Source organism: Phascolarctos cinereus, unplaced genomic scaffold (genome assembly GCF_003287225.1).
Source record: "Phascolarctos cinereus isolate Bilbo 61053 unplaced genomic scaffold, phaCin_HiC Scaffold_7;HRSCAF=346, whole genome shotgun sequence".
NCBI classification, from domain to species: Eukaryota; Metazoa; Chordata; class Mammalia; order Diprotodontia; family Phascolarctidae; genus Phascolarctos; species Phascolarctos cinereus.
Window position 1 is genome coordinate 77195104 of NW_027556180.1, and position 13415 is coordinate 77208518.

At 37.7% G+C, this 13415-nt stretch overlaps 1 protein-coding gene across 3 annotated transcripts in view; it reads right to left on the reverse strand.

Moving 5' to 3' along the window:
• UNC80 (unc-80 subunit of NALCN channel complex) overlaps window positions 1-13415 on the reverse strand; it is a 222492-nt gene that overhangs the window by 94625 nt on the left and 114452 nt on the right. For 2 of the 3 annotated variants that reach the window (XM_021008767.2, XM_078147390.1), the window contains 3 exons: window positions 8810-8910; window positions 7667-7867; window positions 249-356 (listed from right to left, as the gene is read on the reverse strand). In XM_021008767.2, coding sequence (XP_020864426.1) covers window positions 249-356; window positions 7667-7867; window positions 8810-8910 — 410 coding nt within the window. Of the gene's footprint in view, window positions 1-248; window positions 357-7666; window positions 7868-8809; window positions 8911-9882; window positions 10087-13415 lie in introns of all 3 variants that reach the window. The other variant, XM_078147389.1, reaches the window with a different exon arrangement.

Consider the following 13415-nt stretch of genomic DNA (forward strand, 5'->3'; position numbering starts at 1 on the left):
TTTATGCTGTATTTTGCGTGTTGGTGCATATATGTTTATCTGTTGACTCCCCAGTTAGATTGTGAACTACTTGAGTTTAGAGGCTTTCGCCTCTTTTTATATCCCCAGTGCTTCTCATGTGCTTTATACAAAGTGGGCACTTAATAATAGCTTATTGACTGACTGAATGTATGTTTATATGTTTGTGTATTTTAATTTAGGAATGACTGTAAACATGTTACTAATGAACGTGATGCAACGGTCAATACCTGATGCCTGATGTATTTTAACATCCCAGAGTCCTTTTTGCCTTCTAGGTTAGTTTCTGTAACTCTCTTCTTGAGAGAGGGTGTCCTCAAGCATGACTTATCTGAGCACTGAAAAGAATGAGAAATCTAAATTAAAAAATGAAAGGATTTTAGGTGCACACACACCTGGAAACAAAGTAAAGCCACTGTCCAATATTAATGAATCCCTCAGATTTCCTTCTAGTTCAAAAGGTCCTGAAAGTCAAGAGAAGACATTGTCATGAACAAAAAGGCCATTTAAGATTCACTCTGTTTATCACATATAGGTGAGTTCTAACCTGGTTGTAGAAAGTAGAAAACATTTCCTCCTTTTTTCTTGTTGAGCAAGCCCTCAACCCAGGTCAAGTTGGGTTCCATCCTGCCTCAGACATTTAGCAATAGCTAACATTTACAGAGCACTTTATGGTTGGCAAAGCACTCCACATATATTGTCATTCAATCCTCACAACAACCCTGTGAGTAGGTGTTATTGTTTTCCCATTTTTACAGATGAAGAAACAGAGGCTGAATGATTTGCTTAGTGTCATGCAGCTAGTCTGAGGCCCGATTCTGTAATGCAGAACATTATTTTGCCATTTAGGTAGTAGGGCCCTTTAAGCCATGGAAAGCAAAAATTGGTGCTTAATCTTGCCCCAGACCTCTTTCCTCCTAAATCTAAACAATAGTGAAATGTACTCTTGCATAGCTCAGCATAGCCCGTACCTCCAACACAAATGGATAAGAAAGCTTACGATATAATTTCTTTAGATAATTATGTTTATACAAGAGACCAGGACACCTGGTCTAGTTTGTGTGATCTCTGACCCGTAATGATGGGGTGCTCGGGTGCTTGTGCTTGTACTTGTGCCCCAATTTCTCTCTAGTCTCAGAAACACTGTCTCTGACAACCACTCCCCAGCTCAAGGACACTGTGCCTAGCAGTTATTCATGCATGGGCCTCAGCATGACCCTTATTCTCTCCCTGGTACAGCTACACAGAGCTGGGCTGCTGAAGCCCCAGCCCTCAGATCATGGCTCTGGAAGCCTCCCAATTCCTTAGTAAGTTCCTGTGTTGTGAGAAAGCTTTCCCTTGTTGCAGAGCATTCTCTCATCAAGACAGAGGGAGAGGGGTGTCCTTGGCCAGCCCAAGGACTCTTCCTCCTGCCAGACTCCAAAGATCCATCCCCCTCCCTGTCTGGTATACTCCCTGTACTTTCCCATCCATAGCCCCCAAAGACATCTGCACCTTTGGATTACCTCATCAGTGTTCCTGGCATTTCTTTCCCATGCTCTTTTCCATATAAACCCTAGCTCGACCCCTGATCGGGGCTGCTTGATTTGGATGTGCATACCCCTTGCAGTCACACCCTAATAAATCCACATTTTAAATTACATTTGGGTCTCGCTCGCTGATTTCTCGGTACAACAATTCAAACTATCTATGTGACCCTAAGCAAGTCACATAAACTAGCTGTGTGACTTTGGGTAAGTCACTAAGCCTTTCTGAGTTCATTTCCTCTTTGATAAAATGGGGATAATAATACCACCATCTCACCAGTTTATTTGTGCAGACCAAATGAGATATAATAATAACATATACAAAGTAATATGAAGTATGTAAAGTGAAATAATAACGTATGTAAAGTGCTGTGAAGACCTAAAAGCTCCATATATTGTTATTTTTGCTGTTTGTTATTTCTTATTCCAGCAGTAGAAAAAACACTGGTTTAAGCTTTTTAACTTTTTTTAAAAAATTGTTGGTTGGCCCTACTGAAATCAGAGAAGCTGCTGGAGGTATTGTTCCTGAATGAGAACAGACACTCATTTACCCTGATCTAAGTCTTTCTGACCTTCAACCATGTTTCAGGTACTACATCATGTGGGAAGAGGATAAATAACTCTCCCTCCCCAGAGCCAGTACATGCTGGTCGTTTCAGTATTCATTCTTTCCCCGGGGTCTCCGCTTCTTCAACCCATGCCAAGGGAGGATTATGTTTCTGGTTCACTCCTGAATGGTGCTGCAGGCAGAGCTATTGAGAGAAGAGCTAACATTGAGACTACTGATGAGTTTCAGAGAAGTCTTTAAAGAGTTTCACCCCAAGGGCTTACAGCATTGAGTTTCTGTGAATAGGATGGCTCCATCTTTACCAATGACTATGTTTTGAAACAAGTGAATCAGAGCTTATGCCGTGCTCTCTAAAGACAAAAAGAATGCAGGTGCAGACTTCAGAACATTTATAATTTGTACTGCTTTTTTTTTTTTCTGGGAATGCAAAAGCAATTTGTCGTATAAAGCGTGTGCTTACATAAGTTAATTTGGAGGCTGCTTTCAAATCATCTGTATATACAAGGGGAGTCATTCCCATCATAGAAGTGCCACGGGGAAATTAGCTTCACTTTTGAATAATGGTAATAATGACAACAGCTTAACAACTTTCATTTATACTGCATGTCCCAAAAGTCTTATTACAGTTTTAAGCTCTTAAAGCTTAAAACTTTTGGGACATTCCATATGGCATTTTATGGTTTACAAAGTGTTTTCTTCATAACAATACGAGGCAGACAGGACAGGTATTATTATGCCTATTTTGGATAAGATCTATACTTTCATTGGGTTTCATTGGAGCTTATTTAGAACTCCCAGGGAAGCAAATCCCTTTATCAACACAGCTTAGCACCTGCCTTGAAACCTGGGAGTCTTACAGAGTTTCCTTGGAGGGCATTTTGAAGTTAAATGACTTGCCCAGACTCAGACATTCAATGTATGTCGGAGGTGGGAATGGAATGCCACACTCCTGTACATCTCTCAAATAAAACCTGCATTTTACAGAGGAGGAGAATGAGGCTCAGAGAGGTCAGATGACTTTTCTTCATTTTTAAGGAAAGTTCCCAGGCCAGCCATGTGTTCTTCCCTCTATAGGCCTCCTCCACCTTGTCACAGCATCCCTTACCCTAAAAGTTCATTTTGGCGCTGAATTTCTCAGGGTGGAAGTTGCATTCCTCTACTGTGATTGGTTAGTCCCTCCCAGAACCTCCATTTTAAGGAAAAGTGCCTAAGCCTGACAAGTTTTTGTTTCTCTCCCAGGCCCCACCTGACTCTGCACTTTCTCCATCACTTCTCTGCATGGGTACTTTCTCCTCCCACTCCCTTCACCTTTTCAGCTTTTAAAAAATGTTTTGTCTTCCTCTATTAAAGAGTAACCTTCTTGAGGTCAGAGATTATCTTTCTGTTTGTATTTGTATTTCCAGTTTAGCACAATGCTTGGCACACTTAATAAATACTTATTGACTTAACTTTTCCCATAATTTCCAAAAGTTCTTTAAAGACTAACAACAAGAAAATATTGAGGAAATAATGGCGTTTCAAGAGGGTAGAATAGCCATAGAAAGAAAGGTCACCTGCTTAGATTGCTGGAAAAGCTCATCCCTGGCTGTTCTTTACTGGTACAATTCTTTAGCAGATGTTTTGGTTATTTAAAAATATTTTAATAACTGTATTTCAATATGATTGGCTTCCTTTTTTAATTCTATGTATTTTATTCATTTAAAAATATTATTCTGAGAAGGGGTTCCATAAGCTTTGCCAGCCTGTCAAAAGGGTCCATGTCTGTCTGTCTGTCTCGGTCTCACACACAGACACACAGACACAGACACACACACATGGTTAAGAACCCCTGATTTAAGGTTTCCTATTAAAGTGATTCTACGAACATCTGTAAACATCACATGAACCTGAAGACAGCAGGTATAGACTGAGCAATGACCTAGACCCGGGACCTATAGACAGCATTTATGTCAATAGAGGCCCAAAGTTCAAACATTATTGGAGCAATGGATGGAATTCTTGCCTGGAGGGAACTATTTCAGGAAGTTCTCAGGAGAGTATGACATCTCACATCAGGAGAGTATGATAGCCCCCCCAAAACTGGAACCTTCTCCCAAATACTTTCCAGAGACATTATGGAATACTCATTGTGGAATTTTTAGAGAACTGTGTTTTGCCTTTTTGCAGAGGGCTTAATAGTTAAGATTTTGGTTTCTAAAAAAAAAGTAACTGGTAAAAAGTAATACTGGCCTTCTATGTTATGGGCATCTCTAACACAAGTGTAAATGTGTGTTTTAGGGAATCATTAAAGACAACTAGTGGAGACTTATGCAGCCCTACCATATTTAGAGCTAATGTGGATAACATAATCACTTTTATACACAATTTTCAAGAATAATTAGATTTGCAAGCATTTTTCTTGATTTGTGTAATATGAATTGTCCTTCCCAACAATGACCAGCGCCATTTTCTCTTTTCCTTTGCAATCCTCAGAAACTTCAGCCCTCCTCCATATTACTATGCTAATAACATTGACTGCACCTTAGTGTTTGCCATGCACTTTCTTTTCAAAAACCCTGTGAAGTAGGTAGTGCAAGGATTATTTTAACTTTTTCTATAAGTAAAGAAAATGAAGCTCAGATAAGTTTGATGATTTGCCAAAGTTCACACAGCCAGTAAAAGTGCCTGAACTGGGATTTGAACTCAGTTCTCATTCCTACTGGGCCAACAGTCTTTTTACCTATTCAATAAGTATTTATTATATATTATAATATGCAGTACTATAATATATAATAGATTATTATTAATTATTATTGTTATTATATATTATCTACCTAGAGCTCTATGCAAGAAAACTAAAGAGAAGGAAGTCGTGTGTTTAAGGAGCTTCCAGTCTAGTTGGATAAGTGACAGACACCAATAAAATGACGGAAGTAAAACAACATGGCCAGAGGAATGGAAGCTCTGAGTGCAGAGACATGAATTAGAGGAGTGATCAGAACCAGATGGCTTAGAAAATACCCTCATTTTCCTCATAAATACTGTTTGCTCTACAAACACCTCTGAAGAGGAACAAGAATGAGAAACAGAGTGCTGAATTATCTATTGCTCATTAGACCTTTGTCTGATTTTTATTAGCCCACTGCTTTATTACTTTGCTGTCCTGTTTTCATTGAGACTCCAGTCATGCAGGCCAGGGTGCATTTTTATGGCTGATGCAGAATGGGTAAATGTGAGAGTATCATGAGAGAAAAGATAGATTGTGAGGAAGGATATCACGGTTTGGGAAGACCATATTGCTCAAGTGAGAAACAAAATATCACGATTGCCATATGGGATTGATTTGGGAACAGGTTAATAAATGCTGTCCACAGCTTTTGAAAAGAATCAGATAGAACTGGTTTTGTTTTCCTTTCAGGAACATAAACAAAGGTCTAGAACCCTTTCCAAGTTTCCTGGAGCCCCACTCTTTTTTTGTGAGCATGACCCTGAGGTCAACATTGATTGAGAGGCACATATGGGTAATCAGCAATTCATGACCCCTAAGGCTGATCATCCAAGAACAAACAGAGAAGAAAATAATTTTTATCACTAGTCATTGACTGGTTAAAAATAACAACAACAACCAGGAAGAGCATTTGTTTTTTGTTTGTGCATGTGTTTAATGTCAAACAAACCTCTCCATCTCTCTATATTCTATAACCTTTGGAATGAATAACACTTCTTTTCCCTTTAGCTCCTGAAACTAATTTGTGACTCATGATGCTATCCTTCTTGTTTTCTGTTCCCTCTGAATTTAGGTGCATTTTGTCCTGTGATATCCTTCATTTTCTCCTATTCTGTAATAGCTTGATGTGGGTGTGTTTTTCACTCTCAGCTGCATCATGAACTCCTTCAAGGCAGGGGCTGTCTTTTGTTTTGTACTCCCCACAGCTCCTGGTATAGGGCTGAACTCTTGTCAGGTGCACAGTAAATATTAATTGAATTGGATAATCAATGAAGGAAATTTCTTTGGTGAAGCCACTGGGCAAATGCAGATGTATTAATAGCAGATGTGATGGCTAGGGGCAAAAAGCAATAGGTGTTGGCTGCTTTACCACTAGGCTGGCAGGCTGAGGATCTCCTGCTTCTCAAAGGCAGGCTTAACATTTTTGAGTTTCCATTAACTTTGAAAAGTTCAGCTGCTCAAATTGGTGTTAAAATGAGCTTAATATTCAGAAAATATTCTCTTTATATTCTTTATATTTATATTTAAAGAGAATATTACATTCTCTTTAAAGCATTTCTTTTAGCTCAACCAACATTAAATATTCTATCATTTGTCAGTCAACAGTCAAGCAATTAGTTAGAGTTTGACAAGGGGAAAAACACTCCTCTGATATGGGGAGAGAGGTTTCTTTTTGCTTGTGGAAATGAGGACAAAAATTTTGTTCTTCTTTTTCCAGTTTACTTGTCTTCGTTCTGAATCAAGCAGATATTATAGCTTTATTTAAATTGTTGTTATGATCTAAAAATCCCAGTTCATTTTTAAAGAAACTTCTAAAACGAGGACACGTAAACATTTTAATGACATGAATCCCTTTGACAATCTGGTGAAATGAATGAATCCTTTTTCAGAATAATGTTTTTAAATGGATAAAATGAAATATGTAGGATTACAAAGGAAACCAATTATATTAAAATATAAAATTTTAAGTATTCATTAATAATACCAAAATAGTAAATATTTTTAAAAAGCAAGTTCACAACCCACTAAAATTATCCATGTTCTCTTAGGGTCCAAAAACTGCAGATTAAGAGTCTCTATTTTAAAGGATTTATTTTCCCCATTATTGCTATGTGCCAATTTTTTTAGTGTTGGATTAAAAACCCAACATTGAGCTTCATTACAAATAACTAAACTGGCTTAGTAACCATTTAAATTAATTTCAGTGTATAAAGTACTATATGTCTTATAGTCACTCCTTCTAAAATCCTGCCAGAATTCATTCTCTCTCTTAACTGTCATTTATATATGTCACCACTATACAAATGTTGCATTCTTCTCATTCTTCTTTTTTCACTCTGGATTATTTCATGAAGATCTTTCCAGATTTATCTCATTACATTAATGTTTCACACACTATATAATCATTCTTCTGTTATTGGACATTCAGGTTGTTTCCAGTTTTTGCAATTATAAATAATGCTGATACAGAAATCTTTGAACAGATAGCTCCTCTTTGGCTGTTTATCTTTGGTTTTTCTTTCCAGGGTATATTCCCAGCAATAGATTGGTAATGGGTCAAAAAATATGATCATTTTAATAACTTTTACTAGGCACTGTGAGATTGTTCTCCAAAAAGAGTCCTATAAATTTACAATTCCACTGGCAACGAATGAGTGTACTTGCTTCTCCACAGTCCCAACAGCAGTGAATTTGGTTGGTTTTATTTTTATTTTTTGCCAATCTTTGAGATAGTATCTCAAAGTTTTAATATGTTAATATTTATCTGGAAGAATGTTCTACTTCACAAAATACAAAACAACATAAATTATAACACATTCCATATTAATTGAGTTTTAAGCCTCTCACCTCTTTTTGCTTCTTGCCCCGAAAGGCCACATTATGAACCGCGTTGTCTTCCCGAAGGGAATCTACAGTGTCCCCATAGAGCAATTTTATGGCCCGCACCAGGCGAGCACAGGAACGACTGTGGTGAAGGTAGCAGTGAGGGTGGCAATAGTCAATGTGTGTGCAGATGAAACTTTGCTGATTGCACAATAAGATCATGACCTGAAACACAAAAAGCCCAATAGATATTTCCCAACAGCCAGTGAATGTTTGGAAAGGGAAACTACAGGTGGTTGGTTGGAAGAGAGTTAATGAGTATGCTACCTTTTTGGATATAGAATCACAGTTTCAATAATTGTGCAACTAGTTTGCTTTTATCTCTCTGCATTAACACCTGATCCAAGAAACCAGGTGAAGAAGCAAATGAAGGCTTGTAGATGACCTTCAATAACTTAATCCATTCAATCATCCATCTATAATAGATTTATATTATTTATTATTTTATTCTTATTATGTTACTTCTACTATGTATATATGTATGTATATACTGGTTTCCAAGTATTGATAGAGATCTTAAACTTTAATCCATTCAATAATCCATCTAAAATAGATTTATCATTTTTATTTCTATTATTTATATTGTGTGTGTATATATATATGTATATGCTGGTTTCTAAATATTGATAGAGAGCTTAAACTTAATTCATTTAATAATCCATGTATGAAAATGACTATAATCAAGCAAAAATAAAAAAGGACAGATCCCTAGAGACTAGAAAAACCTGGTCTTTGACTATGCTTCTGTTAAAGTAATATTTTCTTTTTATATGCACTGACCATGATGCCCAGTCTGTACTCCCATTAGTTCTAGATAGTTTATAATCCTGGCCTGTGGCTAATTTTAGAGTCATAGCTGACTTGGAGCTGAATATGTCAATGTAATATCAACTTTAGTCTCTGGTCTTCAGCTAAAATAGATACAACAGACATTTTTGCCAGTCTCTGGTCTATGATGGTGATAAAGCTGGACAGAACATCTTACTGACATTTCTGTCCCTTCAGTAGAAGGCCAAAAAGTTGATAAAAAAAAAATAAACTTCTACTTACAACACAGTGCCTAAGCACACTACAGGTGCCTAATAAATGCCTGTTGACTTTACTTACATGAAGCCATGACATGTTCCTATGGTAGTTTTCTTCAGTGCCAGCGTTGCTCAGACCCTCAGGCTCAATGCTTGGCTCACTTGCACTCCAGGGGCTCCCTTCTTCAAAAGAAAAATACCAGAAAATGTTTTATTTATCTCCTGTGGGGCTGAATGTGTATGTTTGTGTATGTGTGTAGTAGAGCTGCCCATGCTTGTGAATCCACGGGAAAACACTTGCAGTCAGACCACCTTTACCCAGTGGGTACCAAATAGAAGAGAGAATCCACTGTTTTTAGAGATTGTAGGAGGATCTCCCCCTCTTGGCCACCAACATGATGCTGGCAATGACAAGGAGATTTCAAGTTCATGGTTACCAGAAGGGTAGGCCATGGCTCACGTATGGAGAAAGGGTGAAGAAAGATAAAAATAAATCCAATTCCTTGTGTTGTTGAGATGCACAAACTATTAGAATTCACTGTGATCAAATTAGTCATTCATTGGCCAGGCTTTGCAAGCTGAAGTTGAACAAGAACACCAACCCTCACACAGTGGCCTCATAAACTGCTGCTGCTTCTGCTCTGGTCACTACCTCTTTGTTATTGTTACTATGATTAGTGCTATCACCCCAGATGGCCATAGATCCCTGGATACACAGAGCTAAGTAGGAAAATGAACCCTGCACCTAAACTCACCAGGCCAGTCTTCTCCATGGGAACTCATAAGGGAAAAATTCTCCTAAAAATATACTACTCTAAAACCTTATGTCTTTTAGTTTTTCAACTTCTGTCAAGTAAGCATCTCTGTTAATGTCCACACAATGCACAAAGTGACCACTCTTGACTCAATCATCTAATGAATTTCATCAAACAACTGGTGAAGAAATCCAATGAGTTAACAGTAGTTCTACTTTCCTTACACTAGATCAACTATGTAGTCAAAGCCTGAGACTGATGCCTAGTGCCTAATCTTTATTATTATTAAATTACTGCTATTTATTGACTTAGGTATTGGCAATCTCTTTAGCCAAAAGGTATTAGAGGACACTGTCTTTTCTCCTCCCATTTCCCTGTCCACCCATGTCCTCTATGTTACCTATATCAGTGACAGTGTCCCTGCTCTGGGACAGCTGCAGCTCCTCATTCTCAGACTCTGAGTCCTGCCGTGATAGCTTGGTACTCTTTAAGCTGCCGGCCCGGCGAATACTGGATAAGGAACCCCCCTTCTTCACCCGGAAACTGCGGGTTCCTTTAATCTGGAGCAGGCGGGAGCCTCCTATCCTTATCTTCCTGCTGGGAACTGCATTAAAAGAATAAGATAGGACTTCCCCCACTTAGTTCTCTCCATTCCAGGTTGAAATCCCTGCCCTCCCCATTTAGTCCCTGCCCTGCCCCCTTTTTATTGGCCTGTATGGAAGGAACTTTTTCTCCTGGCCAAGGGCTTCCTCCAAGGTCATTGCTGTTGAAGAGTTTTGTGAATCAGACTTATGGCAGGGTCTACAGTGATGATCTGGGAAAAAAGTTTTCCTATGAAACAGTACTTATCAATACTAGGACCAACCTGCACTCTTCCTTGCCCCAGGTTCACAAGCATGAGTGTGCTTTTCCAGTAGAGTTATCTAGGATATTTAGTAAATTCACATATCATTATTGTTCTATCCAAGAGAATGAATGACAACCTTTAAATAAAATGTTTGCAATGGGACTTACACGGTTCTTTGAGCTGCCATGTAAACCCATTCATTTTGGAATACCTTAAGTAATTAATACCCCAAGTGGTTCCTCTCTCTCCAAGCCAGCAGTAGGTCTCAGCTTTGACTCTTCAGCAAGGCCGCTAAAGGATCTGTTTTCGTTCTGGTGTTTTTGGTGAGCATGAATATGAAATGGTTCCATTTCCAATGCCCCTAGTGATTTCCCATGATCCTCCTCTCAGTCAAAAGGCTTGGTGGCATGTGAGTCCAAATGTTGCAACACCCTGAGTCACCCTTATAGTCTACATGTACTGGAAGAACATGCATTATTCATCTTTTAGTGTTCTGTGAGTAAGAGAAATTGATCAGTAGAGGGAAAAAAAAACAATTTTAGACGTGAAAACCTGACCTGTGCATTCAAGCCTTCTCTTTATATATATATATATGTATATATATATATATGTGTATGTGTGTGTGTATATGTATATGTGTTTATGTATAACACACACACATATGCATATGCAATATATATATTATATATATATATATATATATATATATATATATATATATATATGTCTTTTGAAAGCTTTATCCCCGTTATCATTAATTCTTATTCAGAAGGATTAGAGGGGAGAGTTTTTAGAATGATGGTACATAATTGAACCAGGGGCTCATATTTATGTGACATGAGTTATTTCTCTCAAGGAACAAGAAGCACCAGATACTCAACTAATTACTGAGGTGGATATACAACTACAAACTAACTGATTTGAGTTTGGAGTCACATTGTTCTGTTGAACCCAAATCTAATAAAGAACTTGTCAGAAAAGTGGCATTTTTTCCATAGCTATCTACCACAGGCAATTGTATTGAGGTAATGTAATGGGACTGATACTAAAGTGCCAGTTAGATATACATGTTTATTGGCATATAGACCTCCCAGAGAAATTACTTTGGATCAATGTGGGTACTTTCTTCTCTGATTCATTCTTGCAAATGACTAAAATCATCTCTATACAGCTGGCAAATTCCTTAGGGGACTCCCTTAGTACATCTGGATAGAGTGCGAGAAGATTATAATTCCCATAGCACAGTTGGACAAATCCAATGAAGACTTTATAACATCAAGCTACATTTTAATTATAGCACAAAACCCTCCAGTGTATGTTTTCCACAGTTTTGTTTAGGCATAATTACTACATCTTTGTTTCTACCTACCTGCAGCAAGGAGAAACAGAATAAAATTGTAATTTGCATCATCGCTAATACATGCCTCAGTCTATCAAAGCAGTTTCACTACAGTGGATTTGAAAGGAAACAAGCAGATTTGTAGGAATTCCTAATAATGGCAACAACCCACCACTGTTTGTTTGATTTCATAGACTCACTCAACCTAAAACTGCACTGTGATAATTTAAAGGGAATTAAAATACACTCTGTTTTGAGGATTGGGTGATATCCTATGAGATAAACAGGGACACTCTTAGGAATACCAAAATAAGTATTTCAAACTATTGAATTGGTAATTTATAACTGGAAAAGCAGGGAATTGCTTGTATGCATGCTCTTTTATCCCTCTGAAATGCACATAAAAAAGAGATAATGATCTTCCAACAATGAAATTTAACTTTTGTTTCCATGATAGCAAATAATCAGCAGGAATGTGAAAAAGAAAAATTTGTGTAATTGGTTAATAGAGGGGTCTTCTTAATGAACACAAATGAATTAATTTATTCTTAAATTTCTACTTTGACCATGAATTCTTAACTAGGTTTAGTTGATTTAAGTTACGTGTAGTCAGATCATCTGAATTTAGTATTCTTTTCCCTCTGGTTTATGTTCTTGGGCATGCTACCTAACAAACTGATATTGGAGCTGACTGACAGGTTCCCAGGAATGACTGGGAGCTTCCAGACTATTGCCCACCAGAAAGGTTCTACAGTGACCACATGATTACATCATCATCGCCACCCAAGCTTTCTGTCATTTATTCTCAGAGGAAACTATAACTGGTGATATTCTTAGAAGAAGAAATCAAGGTGGGCAGTTCTAAAATAATTTGCTTTTCTAAGAATACCAAGGTAGATTGGGCAGGCTTATGGTTGCCTACACTGGGACCATTTGATGAGCTCACTGAGTTATTTTCTTTTTAAACATATAACCAAAATTCGGTTTTATTTGCCGAAATTTGACAAAACCAAGTTTGCCAAAAGCAAACCTAATTTGGGACCACCAACAGAATTGACACAGACTTGCTTGCTATGGCCAAAATTTTATTATGATTGACTACCCTACTATGATTGATCATTCTACTAATTAATCATAATCATTGCCATAAAGGCTAGTATTGCAAACCACATGAAATGACCTGATGAGCTCCAGGCTGTGGCCTGGTTTGGCAGTCACAAGTCTTAGGCAATTCTTATCCCTGAAGAGGATCTCCTATTACAGCTATCTTTGGTAGGATCAAAATGGTGATCAGAAGCAGTTTATTCAGCCATTAATACTATCCAGTGCTTAGCTTTCAAAAAAACAGATGGTATGGAATAATTTAAATCATCAGGGAGTTCTGGTCTTAACCTTCAAGTTGGTTTTAGGGGCTGATGAGAGCCTGCAAAATAAGCTAATGGAGGTTTACGTTTTTCAGCTAGTCTGCTTGATAAAGGGAACCTTCACGGACTACTCCTTCCTTATGTCTGTGTGCATTTGTGTGTATATATTTACATGCACACACATACATATTTATGTGCGTATTTATATGTGTATGTATAGTTTCACTTTTACCTTTTATACACACACACACACACACACACACACACACACACACACACACATACTTCATTTTTATGCTAGTCATTTCTCGAGTAACCTCCCTACCAAATTTACAGGAGAAAGGAAATAGGCATTAATCATTATTGGGTACAGATTATGTAGA